Genomic DNA, 19,244 nt, shown 5'->3' on the forward strand with positions numbered 1-19,244 from the left:
ACCATGAGAAACAAGATTCTATGGTCTGATGAAACCAAGATTGAACTCTTTGGCCTTGATGCCAAGCGTCACATCTTGAGGAAACCTGGCACCATCCCTATGGTGAAGCATGGTCTTGGCAGCATCATACTGTGGGGATGTTTTTCAGAGGCAGGGACAGGGAGACTCATCAGGATCGAGGGAAAAATGAACGGAGCAAAGTACAGAGAGATCCTTGATGAAAACCTGCTCCAGAGTGCTCAGGACCTCAGACTGGGGAGAAGGTTAACCTTCCAACAGCACAACAACCCTAAGCACACAGCCAAGACAATGCAGGAGTGGCTTCGGGACAACCCGCACGAGTATAATTCATCGGCTGATCCCTCCTGATGACCTCCTTAACCCATAGGAAGTCCAACCCTGTTGACTAATTTTAAAGTATGCAGGTCCTCAATGGTAATTTCCAAGCAGAAACAAGTTATTTCCAATGAATGATCTCTATCAATTTCTCTGTTCTCAACACACCATACGGAAGTACCTAGCTAGCACCACTGGAGGGAAGTGAAAGACCACACTTTCACTTTTGTCTCTTGTTCTTTTTTCAAATAATAAATTGTTTCCATTTGTATTTATTTATAATTTTGACAGACCACATAAGCAATTTGTTTAACAATTGAATTTTAGACATTAACTATCACATTAGTTGCATCCAAAATGGTACCCTATTCCCTGTACAGTGCACTACTTTTGATCCGTGTCCATTGGGCTCTGTTCAAAAGTTGTGCACTTCATATTGAATCGGGTGCTATTTGAGACATGGGCATGGTTTTGGTATTGTGTTGTTCCTGGGGATGTCATATTTGCACAAGCAACTTGACAATCAATAGCCTCTAATCAAAATTTAGATTTTTGACAATATCTGATAGATGGAGCCCAGCATGTGTCTTTTTGAGAGTATCTTCTCAATGTCTGAGGGTTGCATCCCAAATGGTACCCTGTTCCCTATATGGACACTTATGGACACTTAACCCTGTGGGCTCTGGTCAAAAGTATTGCACCATGTAGGGAATAGGTTGCCACTCTGAATAAATCCCTCTACGGTTTCAAGACAGCGGTCGTGGAGATGGTATTTACTTTCTTGACATGAATAATGTAACTCTGTTGAGGTAATGATTGTGTTAACTTAGGCTACAGTACTCTGTGCTGAGCATTAATTATACAATGTGAATATTTTTTTTCCCATTGACAAAAGCAAATTAAATTGTCTTGAAAATCAGAGTGATTTTGATGTGGAGTTAAATTAATCTATGCTCCAAATGTTATATTATATTCTTGGTGGCAAAAAAACGAGTAGCCCATCCCACTAGGACAACACTGGTTGAATCAACGTTGTTTCCACGTCATTTCAATGAAATTATGTTGAACCAACGTGGAACAGACGTTGAAGTTATGTCTGTGCCCAGTGGGATGTTTGTTTGAAATGGTCGGACCGAACAAGGTTCTCTTTAGGACCCTGTAGACTGCAGTTAATACTTTCAAGCAATGTCACCTGTTACGTTCAAAGGGGAAGCCGCGATGGTGGCGCTCTATGGTGTATATATATATATATCATTGGTGGTGTTAGTGTATCCTTTTTGCGCTTGGTAAAAGGCTTTTGAAGTTAATATTTACGTCCATCTAGCGCCTTCGCGTTACTAAATAAAGAGCGTCGCAAAGACACAGCAAGGCAGTCTTCAAATTTGTGAACAGTTTCCCAGGTAAGAAGACAACGCATCATTGCCCCTCTTGTATCTTATCGGGAATTGTGTTATTTCTTGTTGCACTAGATAGGGTGAATTTATATTGCAACAATGTAGCCTTTACGTTTTCATATAACTATCTGTAATTTCCTGTGAGGCACTGGATATCAAGATAAATCAATTGAGATACACGATAAAGATCGTGACATGTTATGATTCTATTGTATCCTATCTGTCATACATTAGTTATTTTTGTCATTGTGTAAATCAAAGGGACACCTGTATTTTAACACTTTTTATATTTACTAACTGTAGTCATTTCTAATCGGCCATACTCTCATACTTCCTGATATTTTTGTCACAAACAATTTCCTGTTAAATTGCATCATGTTACACGCTCGAGCTGATCTTCTTAGTTGATGAGGCAACCTTTTTAAAAACGGCCAGTGGTTTCAAGGAATGAGCGTCCTTGGGACGTCCCTACCCTAAGGTCCCAAGGAGCCGCTTTGGCACGGACCGTTTAAAAACTACAACGTTTTCCTTGGAAATTGAATTCATTGGAGTTCAGTTCGGGGTATACATTGCCTTCCATTAATCGATAGTTAGTTACTTTCAAAATCCTATTTAGTTTAGTAGTGTTACATTGCTGCGGTTTTGATGTTCACTTCGTGTCTCTCTGTAGTTTCTGTTTAGCCCAAGATTGTGCTCATACGTCATGTCCTACCATTACTCTTTACGGTCCAAGGACCTTATACAGTGAGCTCCAAAAGTATTGGGGCAGCACTTTTGGATTTTAAATGATACAATTACTATGAGGTTAAAGTGCAGACTGTCAGCTTTAATTTGAGGGTATTTTCATCCGCTTAGAAAGTACATCACTTTTTGTACATTGTCCCCCCATTTTAGGGGATCAAAAGTATTGGGACAAATTTAATTATACAGTATGTGTATTAAAGTAGTAGTAAGTTAAGTATTTGGTCCAATATTCATAGCACGCAATGCCTACATCAAGCTTGTGACTCTAGAAATGTGTTAGCTGCATTTGCTGTTTCTTTGGATTGTTTCAGATTATTTTGCGCCCAATAGAAATGAATGGTAAAAAATGTATTTGTCATTTGAGTCACTTAAAAAAAAAATGTAAATAACAATAGAATGTTTCTTAACACTTCTACATTAATGTGGATGCTACCGTGATTATGTATAGTCCTTAATTAATCGTGAGAAAGTTCAATGCACAAATATCAGTCACTCCACCTGGTAAACCAGTTTTATGGGTGGCCCTCCTATTCTCACTGCATAGTGAAATTATATTTAGCATTGCATTCACTGATAGCCATAAAGGGAATACGTTGAAGTGGAGTATTGTTATGGTACAAATTCCATCCATTATTAGCAAATAGAAATGTTTGTCGATAAACTTTTCAACAAAATAGGCCCAGTGCAGTCAAATGTTATTTTCCTGTGTTATATAAATAAATAAACAGTGAGGTTAGAATAATATTGTGAAACATGATAATGCCCAAATTAGTGTAAGAGCTGTCTGAAAAGACCGCCTGAAATTTCAGCCTGTTTTGGTGGGATGGAGTTTTGGCCTGCCTGGTAATTAGTTAATAGACCAATAAGAAATAGACTTCCAAACCTTTCTGACAATAATAGCTAGTTTTCAGTTTTCCCCTACCTGCTCAGACCACTCCCAGGCAGTCCTAGTAAAATTCTTGCTTTCAGAAATTTCTCTTTTCTAAGAAGCTATTAAGTTTCTTTTTGACCATTTTAATTGAAAACAATCGCAGTAAGATACTTAGTTGTTACCCAGAAATTATTTTATATTGAGATAAAAAGGGCTGCATTGGACATTTTTTTTTTTTGATGGCATTATTATACATTAATTACATTTTTAATTGAAGGGCAGGCGTTTAATCCAAAGTTCTTCTGAAAACATTTTCCATATCATATGGTAGAACTAGAAAGAGTTGAGGCAGCAAGCCTCTCACCTGCCAGTCTTCCTTTCTACACATTACCAATGTCTGTTCCCAGTATAGGAACAAGCCAAACAGGTTGTCAACTTAAGATGACATTTGAGTCAAGGAGAGTGCACTGTGTGCCCATTGTTGGGCTCTGGAAGCATGAGAGTGTCTTTGATCAATTATGAAGGAGGTAGGATTTCCTTGAGAGGACTGGCTTAAATTAATGATGACAAACTAAGAGTTTGAGGCCCTAAGCAGTGTTCACCTAAGGGTATCATTTATTGTGATTTGATATCCCTCTTAATAAAGCAGGTCATTGTTAAATAGCCTGAGTCCCAGATCTGTTTTGTGACGTGTATCCAACTCCATTGAATGACCGTAATGGAGTTCACATGACAGCACAAACTGGGTTGTATTCACAAAGAACTAACTGGACGCGAAAGGGCTGACACGGGGAGGGACCACCTGAACTTAAGAAATGAGAAACGCTTGTTTTCGTTTTCTGTCGCGAAATGTTTCGATACATTTTACTTCAATGTGCGCTAATGAGTGGGACACAGATCTGGGACTCAGGCTAGTTGTGGAGCGAAATATGTCCGGTGTGTTTGTTATCAGTCCAGTCATACTCATTCTACTGGTGTTTGTGTCTATGTAAGGTGGCATTCATTAATGTGAATGTGGGTGCTGCTAAGTCAGCCAACAGGGGAAGGCCAACCTGTTGACATGTGCATCCGGGAAGGAGTGGAACAGGTGGGTGTATATGACGGGTGTGTTCTTGGCTAGAGAAGGTGAATACAGGTGCAATATTCCAAGTTGTTTACCGAGAGGTGTGTTCTGTTTGTTCTTTCACTGTGTGTGTGTGTGTGTGTGTGTGTGTGTGTGTGTGTGTGTGTGTGTGTGTGAGGCTATTCCTCTGGGGCTCCACCTCTACTCAGGAGAGCGGGAGGGAGACGGAGGGAGAGTAGCTATGACAGCAGAGAAGTGTTATGGGAGTGGCTAGGTACATGCTGGTTAAGAAGAGCTGACTGGATCACATCTTTTGACATTTGGCATGTAGTTATTATAGTCATCTGGTTTTGGGTAGAACTGCATTTTAAAATTTCTCCTTAAGTCTCCATAGATTCACCTTTGCATCAGGTAAAGAAAGTATTTGAGTCTGTTTTCTGTTTGTTTTGTTCTATTCCGAAACGGGTTTGAGTCCCGTGTCTATTTAAGACAAATATAGTCTCATACTCCAGCTCTTCACTGCTATTACTATGTAATGCCTCCAGTTAATTTATAACTCCAGTGTTTCCCCTAGGATCCCTTAATCTAAATGACATCACCGGCCAATTCTATATTAAACCCAAAAGTTATTTAGCTAGCATTACGTTACTGTATCTTAACTAACAATTATAACATACGTCTAGTAATAGGGTTGACTACACTTCCAGGATGACCTAGCCAAAAAAAAAGCAGCATACAGTTTCAAACATTTACAACATAAACCACAAAGCACCGCAGTTTAAAAAAAATCAGTTTACACATTGAAAAGACTAATTGGTTTTGGGAAGAGTGTTTCAAAAAGGGTCAAAACATTGATATCCCCTAAATCATTTTCCACCATAGTTTTTACCCTAGCTGATAAGAATCTAAGGAAGATATGTACAAACAAATCCTCCACGGTAACTAGCTAGCTAGCTTATAATCCTGGAAGTGTAGGTAACACTATCAATAGAGAGTTGTGCCGCTGCATAAGTTTAATATAGGGGAAACACTGAACTCTCTTTTATCTCGCTCTCTCAGCGGTGGCCATTTTGAATTGTGACCCACCATGCGTCTGTTCCTGCGTCGGCGCTTGTCCCCCCTGAAGCTGGCCCTGGCTGGGGGAACTCTGTTCATGGTGGTCCTGTTGGTCCTACAGAAGGATGTGGGCTCCGGCTCCAACTCTGCCCAGGACCCCTGGTTTCAGGATCTGGTGGAACGCAAGGATCGGGTGTTGGTGATGGTTCGAGGAGCAGTCAACAACCTAGGCTTCCAGGTACCCCTGTATGGGTCCTTTTGGTGGGTGGGTGGGTTGGGGGGGAGTAGAATAGGGGGGGGGGGGGGGTTAATGAACAGCCTTTATTGTTTTTGTTTGTTATATAATTATACACTGATCAAGAAAATAAATGCAAAATTCAACAATTTCAAAGATTGTACTCAGTTACATTTCATATAAGGGAATCAGTGAATTGAAACAAATTCATTAGGCCTTGATCTATGGATCTCACATGACTGGGAATACAGATATGCATCTGTTGGTCTCAGATACCTTAAAAAAAATAATAAGTAAGGGGGGTGGATCAGAAAACCAGTCAGTATCTGGTGTGTAACCACCATTTGACTCATGCAGCGTGACACATCTCCTTCGCATAGATTTGATCAGGCTGTTTATTGTGGAATGTTGTCTCACTCTTCAATGGCTTCGCGAAGTTGGTGGATATTGTCAGGAACTGGAACAAGCTGTCATACACATCGATCCAGAGCATCCCAAACATGCTCAATTAGTGACATGTAGGCCATGGTATGTAGGCCATGGAAGAACTAGACATGTGTAGATAAAAAATAAAGAGAAATAAGCTTTTTGTGCATATGGAACATTTCTGGGATCTTTTATTTCAGCTCATGAAACATGGGACCAACACTTTACATGTTCCGTTCATATTTTTGTTAAGTATACAAGAAATCTAAATAAAATGATAAAATAAAGAAACAATAACCTGGGATTCCAGATCGGAGCTCCCCAGCCCCCTTCAATAGAGGAGCAGCAGGCCACCCCAGACCGCCACTGTCCTCCAGGTCACTACAGTCAGGCAGAGCTGAAGCCGGCCCTGGAGAGGCCCCCACAGGACCCCCAAGGGCCTGGGGCCGATGGGAGGGGCTACGAGAAAAAGAACATGACACCAGAGGAAGAGAAAGAGAAGGAAAAGGGGATGACTGTTAACTGTTTCAACCAGTTCTCCTCCGACAGGATCTCCCTCAGCCGTAGCCTAGGAGACGACACCCGGCCACCAGAGTAAGATTATGTCCCAATTATCTCTCCTTTATCCTACAAGGTGCACTTATTCACTGTTTTTATATACCAATCTAATGCTTTTAGATTTGTGGGAAGTAGTGAATGAGTGCACATTTTTAGGAGAAACAAAATATTATTGGGATGCACCCTAAAGCTTCGGTCTTAACTGTAACCATGGTGATGAAAGGAGGGTTGAGGGATGGGTAGCGTATTATTCTTGGGGGTGGTTTCCTAGTCTTGTTCAAAGATGCATTTTCAATAGACTTGTCCTAGATTAGCAAGCTTCTCTATTGTTTACTACTGTATTGCTGCAGATGTTTCTTTTTCTTTATTTAATCAACATTTCAAAACCTTGATAGCCATGAAAAGCACAATCAGTTTGGTTTACGTATGAATATTTGCTAAGGGATGCGCTTTATGTATTGTACGGCTATGGCATCTATGTAGACACAAACACCCCACATGTGAACTCAAACACAGGGCAGATAATATTGACAGTTTTTCCTTTTTATGACGAACAGTGTCTTGCTCTTCCTTTGCTTCCCAGGTGTGTGGAGCGTAAGTTCCGCCACTGCCCCCCTCTCCCCACCACCAGTGTAATCATAGTGTTCCACAACGAGGCCTGGTCCACCCTGCTGCGTACCGTCTACAGTGTCCTCCACACCTCCCCTGCCGCCCTGCTCACTGAGATCATCATGGTGGACGACGCCAGCACCGCAGGTGAAGAGAAAATCAAATACAGAGAAAAGAAATCCTATAAATCCTATAAACAAACGTACTGTCAATAACACAATAGGAAAATCTATCCAGTGTGTGCAAATGTAGTAAGATTAGGGAGGTAAACATGCGCCGAATACAACAAGTGTAGACCTTACCGTGAAATTCTTACTTATAAGCCCTTAACCAACAGTGCAGTTCAAGAAGAGTTGAAAATATTTACCAAATAAACTAAAGTAAAACATTATAAAAAGTAACACAATAAAATAACGAGGCTATATACAGGGGGTACCGGTACCTAGTCAGTGTGCGGAGGTACAGGTTAGTTGAGGTAATTTGTACATGTAGGTAGGGGTGAAGTGACTATGCATAGATAATAAACAGCGAGTAGCAGCGGTGTACAAAACAAATGGAGGGGGGTAGTCTGTTCAGCAGTCTTATGTTTTGGGGGTAGAAGCTGTCAAGGAGCCTTTTGGTCCTACACTTGACGCTTCGCAACCCAGTCTAGGTAATGGAGCCTGATACTAACCATGGGCTAAGGGAAAAGCAAAGGGGAACTGTACATTAGGGCACACCAACAGCGAAACGTTTCGTCAGTCATTCTGAAACTAAGGGTACTGTTGAAATAAACAAGAAATTGCATTGGCCTCGCTTCACTAATCAAGACTAAAAGAGGATGTGCTTTGACACCTAGTTCAATATCTACTTCTGGACCTTGGAACCTCCTGGCCATATAGTTTGGTTTAATCTCTCGCTGTGTTCTAACAATCGCCTGTATACTAGCTAGCTGCATTATCACATGGTTTAAAAAAATATGCTGTGGAAGAAGTGTGATGTCTGTTGTGGCCAGTGAATTGCATACAGTGTGTGTTATTAATACTAAACTGAAACTTGTGACACAATTTCAGACCTCTACGGTCTTGTCTGTTCTAAATATAACTGTGTGTGTGTGTGTGTGTGTGTGTGTGGAGGGGGGGGGGTGTTATTTAACATTTATTTAACTAGGCAAGTCAGTTAAGAACAAATTCTTATTTATAATGATGGCCAACCAAAAGGCCTCCTGTTGGGACGGGGGCTGGGATTGAAAATGTAAAACAAAAATATATATAAATATAGGACAAAACACTCATCACAACAAGAGAGAGAACACAACACTGCATAAAGAGAGACCTAAGATGACAACATAGCAAGGCAGCAACACAACATAACAACATGGTAGCAGCACAAAACATGTTACAAACATTATTGGGCACAGACAACAGCACAAAGGGCAAGAAGGTAGAGACAACAATACATCACGCAACGCAGCCACAACTGTCAGTTAGAGTGTCCATGATTGAGTCTTTGAATGAAGAGATTGAGATAAAACTGTCCAGTTTGAGTGTCTGTTGCAGGTCATTCCAGTCGCTTGCTGCAGCGAAATAAAAGACGAGCGACCCAGGGATGTGTGTGCTTTGGGGACCTTTAACAGAATATTCCTTACCTGCCGATCTATAAATTATGTGACATTTGTTTTAGAGGTGTTCAGAACAAGGTTAAGGGTAGAGAAAGCTTGTTGGACACTAAGAAAGCTTTATTGTAGAGCAGTTAACACAACATCCAGGGAGGGGCCAGCTGAGTATAAGACTATATTATCTGCATATAAATGGATGAGAGCTTCCTACTGCCTGAGCTATGTTGTTGATGTAAATTGAGAAGACCGTGGTGCCTAAGATTGAGCCTTGGGGTACTCCCTTGGTGACAGGCAGTGGCTGAGATAGCAGATTGTCTGACTTTATACACTGCACTCCTTGAGAGAGGTAGTTAGCAAACCAGGCCAAAGACCCCTCAGAGACACCAATACTCCTTATCCAGCCCACAAGAATAGAATAGTCTACCATATCTAAAGCTTTGGCCAAGTCAATAAAAATAGCAGCACAACATTGCTTAGAATCAAGGGCAATGGTGACATCATTGAGGACCTTTAAGGTTGCAGTGACACATCCATAACCTGAGCGGAAACCAGATTGCATACCAGAGAGAATACTATAGTTACCGTCCTGTCCCATCACGTTTAAAAAGCAATGTATTATGTAGAACAGATATGACTGTCTGGCAGTATTGAGAATTGTGTCAGTTCTATTCATTACATTCCTATGTACATGTCACTGAACACACCCCTTCTTTCTGTTAGTCAGTTACCTAGCGATGCTGGCCTTGACCTCCTGTCATTAACCGCTCCACCCTCACCTGATGAAAATAATGTTGTATTACCTGAAGAGCCAGCCACATTCCTAACTAAACATGAAGTTTCGTGTTTGTGTTTAATTGATGTCTAGTTTTTACATAGTTCACCCAAATTACAAAATTACATATATTGGTTTCATTACCCTGTAATCAGTCTATGGACAAGGTATGACTGTAATCATTGCTTTGTAGTGGTTTACCTGACCACCGTTTCAAATGTTGTTTAGAATTTGTGACACAATCCAATGCAAGTCAATGGTACCCATATTAGCATTTCCTCTCTTAATGTCCAAATCATCCTTAGGTTTAAGAGAATGGATTGTATAACGGAATTAAGTTACTTATAGGTTTGTACATGAAGAACAAAAATGCTACCATTGACTTGCATTGGATTGTGCCACAAATACAAACAATTTTGATTTGAAAGAGTGGCCAGGTGAACAAAACCAAAAGCAAGGATCATACATTGTCCATAGACTGCTTATAGGGTTAGGAAACCAATGTAATTTAGGTGAACTATCCCTTTAAGCGATTCCCTCCGATGCTCCAGCTCACCTTAAGAAAATAATGTCATAACAGGTATGTGTTTTCTCCTTTCTACCAGAACACCTGGGGACTCGGCTGGATGAGTATGTGAAGCAGCTAAAGATAGTGAAGGTGGTGAGACAGCAGGAGAGGAAGGGCCTGATCACCGCCAGGCTCCTGGGGGCCCGGGGAGCCCTGGGAGAGATACTCACCTTCCTGGATGCTCACTGTGAGTAGCTAGCCCACGATGGATGAATAAATGAGTGCCTGATAACAGCCAAGCTCCTAGGGGCCAGGAGGACACAGAGAAATATACTCACTTTCCTGAATGCTCACTTTCAGTAACTAGCCCACAAGGGATGGATGCATTCATTCATTAATACTCGGGGGCCCAGGGAGAGACCTAACTTTCTGCATGCACAATGTGACTAGCTAGCCAACTAGGAAAAAATATATGCTGGCCTATGGCACAGATGTATGCCAGAGTCTATATGGATTTGAATACAGCCCTCTGCCCTTTGACTCGACCTTCTCCATCTCCTACTTTACCTTTACTGTACTTTCTGTTCAAAAGCACAAACAATACGATAGGAGATGGATTGATGCACTGTGACTAGCTAGCTCACAAGGCCAGAGCAACACAACTAACTCCTTGTTGACCCCCCCCCCCCATCCCTTTTTGCTATCCCACAAGGAAGGATAGGTGGAGTGGGTAAAACGTTTCCCAAGTCATCAATCCAATTACAACCATTGTGTTACAACTTTATTTGCATAAATGTTTAGAACAGATTTACTACCTGTGGTTCTTTTTTCAAGCAGTGAACAGTTGAAACCTGCTCTTCAGGTTTCCCTGCTAGAACTAGATGTATGACCACATTCCACTCACGTATGCTTAGAGATATGCAATGTAGTGGAGTGACGAACGGCTATACATACAGATGAAAGGCAATAGATACTAATGTACTGGAGATAAAGGCTTTGCAGTGATGTATAAAACGTATACAAAAACATACACAAATACTGTGAATTCCCAGGGTCATCCCGACAAGGGCGTTTGCATAATGTGGTGTTGTCAGACAATTGTGAACACAGATTACATATCATTGACAGAATGCTCAGGGCTCATCCTGGGGGTCTGTTGAGGCCAGGAGGATGCAGAGTTACACAATGTTCACATAGAAAAGTATTGTGTAGAATAGACAGGATTTTCTGTTGTGTAGAATTGGGAGTGGTGTCAGCTCCACAAATGTTTGCCAACTGAACTCCGCAATGTTTGCCAACTAAGCTCCATTCATTGTATCTCAATCTGTAATGCTTCACAATGTTTGCCAACTGCCAACTACCGACTTCTTGTACTTTGAAAACTTTTTACACCTGCTGAACTCTACACTCCTCTCCCGTCCCCAGGTGAGTGTTTCCATGGCTGGCTGGAGCCCCTGCTGGCTCGTATCGTGGAGGAGCCAACAGCCGTGGTCAGCCCAGAGATCACTACCATCAACCTGAATGACTTTACCTTCAACAAGCCTGTAGCCACCGCTAAGGCCCGCAACAGAGGGAACTTTGACTGGAACCTCAGCTTTGGCTGGGAAGGCATCCCCGAGCATGAGAGCAACAGACGCAAAGACGAGACCTACCCCGTCAAGTAAGGGCTAAGGACCCACCTAACATGTTTCATAGAGTACATTGCCTTCCGACAGCTAGTGGAGAGGTCCTTCGGTTAGAGTATGTGTAGTGAATATAGTGCTGTGATTGCTGAAGTTGTTTGCAATATATTCAAATTTTTTTCATCTTACAATTCAGCATATGTTATATTTCTGCACTTGAAATATGTATCAGATCACTACTCGGCAATCAGTCTATGTATATTCCATAATGTTGCATTGGACATCTAGTATCTGTTACTCACCTCTGCATGTCTGTTCATTCAGAACTCCAACGTTTGCCGGTGGTCTCTTCTCCATCTCCAAGAAGTACTTTGAACACATCGGAACGTACGATGACAAGATGGAGATCTGGGGGGGTGAGAATGTGGAGATGTCCTTTAGGGTTAGTTTCCCCTCTTTCCTCTAACAATGTTATTATAAAGGAATATCTATCAAATACTAAAGCTAGTCTAAAACAGAGCCATATATAGAGAGTTTGCTGATTATGGTTTCTCTCAAAGACATTCAGTTGATTATTACCTAAATTCAATTGGTTGAATGGTGTCATGTGACCTCGATGTTGTATATGGCTCTGGGCCTGTATCTACAAAGCATCTCAGAAAAGGTCTTAGGAATCATGTTAACCTGTTTTTGTGAGCATGTGAATCTGTAGTAGGAATTTCCGGGTGAACAAAAAACAACCACAGCTGTAGGTAAAGTTAATCAAAATCTGGTTTATTACAAGTTGCAACAAGGAGACCCCACTCAGCACAGAACCGGAGCAAATGTCTATCTGGCCTCTTGGAGACAGGCCCTATATATCCTAATCAGACAGCACCAAATGTCCTGTAAACACCAGCCCAAAATGCTTGTAGGAAGTCAAAGCAACTTTGTCTAACTTTGTGAGCTGCTACAGAATCACACTGTTCACAGAATGTCATCAATACAATTCAACAGTGAATAATCGGTGTCCTTGTGCCTCCATTGACAAAGCAGGTCACTAAGTTAGCCAGCTAACTTCAATAAACCTTCTCCTAGGTGTGGCAGTGTGGCGGCCAGCTGGAGATCATTCCGTGTTCCGTGGTGGGTCACGTGTTCCGTACCAAGTCACCCCACACCTTCCCTAAAGGTACTGAGGTCATCACAAGGAACCAGGTACGACTCGCAGAGGTCTGGATGGATGACTACAAACACATCTACTACCGACGCAACAGTAACGCTGCCAAGATGGCCAAGGAGGTAGGCTTATGTTCTCAATCAACTCAAAGTTTCATATACTGTACTGGTAGATATAGTGCTGTGCATTAAACATCTACAACCGACGCAACCAGAACGCTGCTAAAATGTAACAAGTGGTGAGAGAAGAGGGTTAAGCCCATGACATGTTTTCGTTCACTCCACGTTCCATAATAATTGTAGATAATCTTGTGTTGCCAGACTTGGTAATCTCACATTCGTTTGACACAGAAGGAAAAGCTGAATGAAGGCTAACTGTTAGACAACACACTACTGTGCAAAATGTGTCGGCCTGCGCATACTGCAATCTGTTTATTATAAGATATTATTATTTATCTGGAATAGGCTAAACTACAATAAATATGTTCTTATGAGTGCCTATATACTGTAGGCAGCAACACTTGTGCCACGCTGATCCCTAACACAGGGCCCCTCAGCCCCCTCCGTTGCCATGCATGTCTCCAACTCAATCATCAAGTTTACTGACAACAACGGTGGTAGGCCTGATTACCAACAATGATGAGACCGCCTACAGGGAGGAAGTGATAGCCCTGACGGAGTGGCACCAGGAAAATAACCTCTCCCTTAACAAAACGCTGATTGTGGACTACAGGTGACAGCAGAGAGAGCACGCCCCCATCCACATTGACGGGGTCGCAGTGGAGAGGATCAAAAGCTTGAAGTTCCTCGGCGTGCACATCACTGACTACCTGAAATGGTCCCTTCACACAGACAGCATGGTGAAGAAGGAGCAACAGCACCTCTTCAACCTCAGGAGGCTGAAGAAATTTGGCTTGGCCCTAAGACCCTCACAAACTTCTACAGATGCACCATTGAGAGCATCCTGTGTGGCTGTATCACCGCCTGGTACAGCAATTGCACCGTCCGCAAAGTAGGGCTCTCCAGATGGTGGTGTGGTCAGCCTAACGCATCACTGGACATCTACAGCACCCGCTGTCACAGGAAGGACGAGAAGATCATCAAGCACCCGAGCCAAGGCCTGTTCACCCCGCCACCATCTAGAAGGCAGAGACAGTACAGATGCATCAAAGCTGGGACCGAGAGACAGCTTCTATCTCCAGGCCATCAAACTGTTAAACAGTCACCACTAGCCTTAGTCACTGTTCTAGCCGGCTACCACCTGGTACTCTACCCTGCACCGTAGAGACTACTGCCCTATGTACATAGTCATTGAACGCTGGTCACTTTTAATCATGTTTAAATAACGTTTTACCCACTTTGTATGTATATACTGTATTCTTGTCATGGCTCATTCAATGTAACTACTGTTATGCACACCTTTTTCTATTCATATACTGTCCATAATGTCTTTACACACCATTATATGTATATCCATTACATACTGAACAAAAATATAAACACAACCTGCAACAATTTCTCAGATTTGACTGAGTTACAGTTCTTATAAGGAAATCAGTCATGGATTTCTCTGGATTTCACACGACTGGGAATACAGATATGCATCTGTTGGTCACAGATACCTTTTTAAAAAATGGGCCTCATAATGGGCATCCGGATCTCGTCACAGTATCTCTGTGTATTCAAATTATCATGGATAAAATGCAATTGTGTTCATTGTCCGTAGCTTATGCCTGCCCATACCATAACCCCCCCCCCCCCCCACCACCATAGGGCACTCTGTTCACCACTTCTCCATCAGCAAACCGCTCGCCCACACGACCACATGTGGGTCTGCGGTTGTAAAACCAGTTGGACGTACTGCCAAATTCTCTAAAACAACGTTGGAGGTGGCTTATGGTAGAGAAATGAACATTCAATGCTCTGGCAACAGCTCTGGTGGACATTACTGCAGTCAGCATGCCAACTGCATACTCCCTCAAAACTGTGGCATTGTTTTTTGTGTGTTTTTTTTCCCAGACATTATTGCACTGTTGGAGCTAGAAACAGGCATTTTGCTACACCTGTGATAACATCTGCAAATCTATGTATACGACCAATACTTTTTGATTTGATATGACTACCGTTATATGAGGTTAAAGTAACTGTCCAGTCTTTCCAGATTTCTATGAAATATGACCTTTAATTACTTATAATATGAGTGAAATAATAGTTTTCCTTCCAAGAAATGGTAATTAAGTATGTTGAAAAGCAGCTTTTCTGTGTTGGAATAGTGTGGACGTACCCCAACAACAAAATTGTGTAGGTGTATACCGGTCATTAAGTATTCACACAAGTAAACCGCTGATTGGCCAGCTCATCCTCCTCAGGATTATGACATCATACTCTGAGAAAATAGCAATAATTTTTTTAATGGTCTGTTTGAGATACAAATTTGATGTGTGGGTTTTTAAAGTGTTTTTTTTTTTTTATTATTATTATTATTATTATTATTATTATTATTTTTTTATATATATTTCTCAAATGTATGCATTGGCCACAAATACGAGTATCGGACGAGTCAACAACATTATTTGGGTATGAGTTAGAGAAATGTCAGATTTTCACTGGACAGTTACTTACTTTAAAGTTCACTATCAGTGCACAGGATTGAGCAAGTCACTTGTTCCTGTCTCACTCCTTTCCACTATGTGTGTGTGTGTTGTAGAAAGGATTTGGTGACATCTCGGAGCGTGTGAATCTGAGGGAGAGGCTGCAGTGTAAGAACTTCACCTGGTATCTGAATACTATTTACCCCGAGGCGTTCGTGCCAGACCTCACCCCTACCAAGTTCGGAGCGGTACGTTTTGTTCCATTCAGGTGTACAAACTATCAGACCTGGTTTCAAGTACTATTTTAAGTATTTTGAAATTCTTTAGCTGTGCATGATTGAGCTTGCCTGTTGCCATGAAAATAATAGAAATGTCTCAAAAGTGCAAATCCTGCTCACTAAATGCAGGGTTTAGCCAGGCAGGCCAAAACAAATGCTCAAATGTATTTGAGGTAACACTTTTTTTTTTTTTTTGGATAGTCCATCTATAGATGCTCTATAAGTAACATTTCAAATAAATATCTACTAACCCTAAACTTAACCCTAACACTGACCCAACCCGTTATTCTAAACGTAACCGTAACCTTAGCAAGCAGTTGCTTATCGACAGATGGTTTGTTGATAGTATGACCATCTGTAGAGCATCTACATAAAGTGTGACTAGGAAAGTACTGTACATGATGGCGATGCATAAGTGTTCATTGTTAAATGTGTGTGCGCGCAGATTAAGAACTCTGGTGCTCAGAGCTGTCTGGATGTGGGAGAGAAAAATGAAGGCGGGAAGCCACTGATCATGTACACGTGCCACAATATGGGGGGTAACCAGGTACTGTACATTCACTCACACTGTCAGAGGAGGCTGTTGGGAGGATATGTAGGAGGACTGTCTCATTTGTAATGGCATGGAATAAATGGAACGGTATCAAATTTATGGAAAACGCATGTTTGACTTACAATGGGCTGCACTCCTATAGCTCCTCTCACCAGCCTCCGCTGTACTCTATGGTTGTGTGGAGGGATATTCTGATATTGATACGCATTCAACAACAGTATGTTCAGTCAATTTTTGGAATTCCATATTCAGGTTTATAGGTAAAGTTTTTGTTTAGCTTTTATTTAAATCACATTGAGATTGACACCTATTTTTCAAGTGAACCCCGACGATCTTCAATAATAAGTCCCCAGCACCATATGAAAGTGATGTTTGATTACATATGCTTATCTCTCCTGCTGTTTCCCCAGTACTTTGAGTACACGTCTCATAAGGAACTGCGTCACAACATAGGGAAGCAGCTGTGTCTACAGGCCAACACCCAGCCAGACCAGGTTAAGATTGAGCTCTGTACACTAAAAGGAATAGGGACTAGCGTGGCCCCACAACAGGAGTGGCTCTTTACAGAGGTAAGGAAGCATCACCTGGACAAGCATGCACGCACGCATATACAGTGCATTCAGAAAGTATTCAGACCCCTTCACTTTTTCCACATTTTGTTACGTTACAGCCTTACTAAATAGTTTTTTCCCCCTCATCATCAATACCCATAATCATAATACCCAAAAACTGTTTTTTAGTATTTTTTGCAAATGTATTAAAATAAAAATCTAATTTACATAATTATTCAGACCCTTTATTCACTCTGATGTTTTTCGTACGATGTACCCAATGATTAATGAAAACTTGCTATGTCCTCATTGTGGTTTTACAGATGTGTTTAATACGTCTTATTTACACACTTTATTCTAATATTTATGAAAAGCATATTGTTATATTTGGTAGCACTTATTTGTTTTTCCTTCGCCTCCAACCACTTGTGGAATGGATGTGGGTGGGGCTAGGTCTACATAAGGATGCATTTTTTTTTTTTAACTCACAAAAGATCTGACGAAGGCCATGAAGCCGATACGTAAGCTTTTTAAAGATCAGTGATACTATCAAGAGCAGTGTGCGGTTTCCTTTTTCTTTCATCTTGTTCAACTGTTGCCATGCACCTGCAAAAAAAAAGATTGCTCAGATGTGCGAGTGCCTTTTGAATTCTGAAGGATGACCAATGGAAACAGGATTCACCTGTGCTCAATTTCGAGTTTCATAGCAAATGGTCTGAATACTTTAGTAAACAAGGTATTTTATTTATAGAAAACCTGTTTTCGCTTTGTCATTAATGGGCATTGTGTGTAGATTCTGATTTTTTTTTTTTAAATTGAATCCATTTTAGAAGGCTGTAACGTAACAAAATGTGGAAAAAGGGAAGGGGTCTGAATACTTTCCGAAGGCACTGTATATCACACACGCATACACATTTCTAGATCTGCTGGGAGACATTTTTTAGACTGCTCATTCTTGAAGAGTGCTTTTGTAAAGCATGTGTGACTGATGAAATAAACACAATGAAGTACATTTAATCTGTTTAGGTAACTATCTGTTAACGATCTTTCACAACGCACAAGAGAAGTTATTGCTCTAGATCTAATCTGTCCATAGCAGACCCAGTGTTATCCCACTGCAGTACATGGTCTTTTAACACTCTGCCCTCTCTAGGAGAATCTCCTCAAGAACCCACCAAGTGGAAAGTGCTTACTCCTGAAAGGGGGCCAGATAGTGATGGACGACTGTAAAGCAACTGACCACAACCAGCACTGGGAATTCAGTTGACCCCTAACCTTCGACCCCTGACCATAAGCAAAACTGAAGCTTTCACTAGACGTTGACCCCCCCGCCCCCCGCCAGCCCATCCACCCATAGATGCTATTAACAAACGCATAGACCCTACCAATCTACCTATAGACTCTGGGTCAAACAGGCAGTACTAGCACCAGTACTAGCTGAACCTGACAGGACATGAGTCATACTGCACTGGAGACCATTGATGACCTAAGTGGAGTGGACATGTTGAATATAGAGTGCTGACTGTGCTGTGGCAGTGCACACCTAAGTGAAGGATCTCAGGATAACCACTTTTAACTATATATTTATGATAATAGAGACTCATGAATGAAGGTTTCTTCTCGTGGAGTGTGTGGACAGTGGACTCTGCAGCCTGGGTTGTGTACAGTAGGGAGAAAATGTTTTGGAATGGCGTGAAACGGGGAGAACTTAGGCCTACTACCCGAACTTATCCAGAAAGAGCACATATCTTAGTTGGGCACCCTGGAGTGGCAGGAAGGAGGTCTCTTCCAGACAACTAGGACCTCAACCTAGAAGTGTGTTCTCATTTTTTTATCATAGTTTTGCTTGTCTTAACTTATCTTGTCAGATAATGAATGTAGATATAGTGAATGTTGTTTCTGTGACAATACATATGTCTGCCAAAGGGAAAGGTGTCCATTTTTTTTAAATAAAGTTTTATCTGTATACAGTTGGATTATTTGTCATACGAGTGAAATGACTGGTCCCGTGTGTCTCAGTTGGTAGAGCATGGCTCTTGCAACACCAGGGTTGTGGGTTTTATTCCCACAGGGGACCAGTAGAAAAATGTAAGTACTCACTACTTACTGTAAGTCGCTCTGGAGAGCATCTGCTAAATGACAAAAATAGCTTTCACTTTTAAAAGAGATATTCTCAGATAATGAAAACCATTACTATAAACATATGATAGAAATGGAATTAGTACATTTTGAGAGATCTTGTTTTCTTTTTATTAACATCATGCACTCAAAAAAGGGTAAATGCAGGAAGTCCTGGTAGCCATTTGATTAGCTATTTAGCAGTCT

At 41.4% G+C, this 19,244-nt stretch overlaps 1 protein-coding gene across 2 annotated transcripts; it reads left to right on the plus strand.

Annotated features, from left to right (window-relative positions):
* The first annotated feature begins 1,469 nt into the window (after positions 1 to 1,469).
* galnt6 (UDP-N-acetyl-alpha-D-galactosamine:polypeptide N-acetylgalactosaminyltransferase 6 (GalNAc-T6)) lies at positions 1,470 to 18,895 on the plus strand. Of its 2 annotated transcripts, XM_021565817.2 has the most exons (13): positions 1,470 to 1,736; positions 4,339 to 4,432; positions 5,468 to 5,702; positions 6,436 to 6,719; positions 7,267 to 7,439; positions 10,267 to 10,416; positions 11,595 to 11,829; positions 12,116 to 12,233; positions 12,869 to 13,069; positions 15,654 to 15,785; positions 16,261 to 16,362; positions 16,779 to 16,937; positions 18,073 to 18,506. In XM_021565817.2, the coding sequence occupies exons 3-13, from the start codon at positions 5,496 to 5,498 to the stop codon at positions 18,184 to 18,186; spliced, it is 1,875 nt and encodes a 624-aa protein (XP_021421492.2). In that variant the 5' UTR covers positions 1,470 to 1,736; positions 4,339 to 4,432; positions 5,468 to 5,495; the 3' UTR covers positions 18,187 to 18,506. The 2 variants fall into 2 exon arrangements, with proteins under 2 accessions (XP_021421492.2, XP_021421491.2); XM_021565816.2 differs by lacking the exon at positions 4,339 to 4,432 and having other exon boundaries at positions 1,471 to 1,736; positions 18,073 to 18,895.
* The last annotated feature ends 349 nt before the right edge of the window (positions 18,896 to 19,244 follow it).

This window comes from Oncorhynchus mykiss, chromosome 16 (assembly GCF_013265735.2).
Source record: "Oncorhynchus mykiss isolate Arlee chromosome 16, USDA_OmykA_1.1, whole genome shotgun sequence".
NCBI classification, from domain to species: domain Eukaryota; kingdom Metazoa; phylum Chordata; class Actinopteri; order Salmoniformes; family Salmonidae; genus Oncorhynchus; species Oncorhynchus mykiss.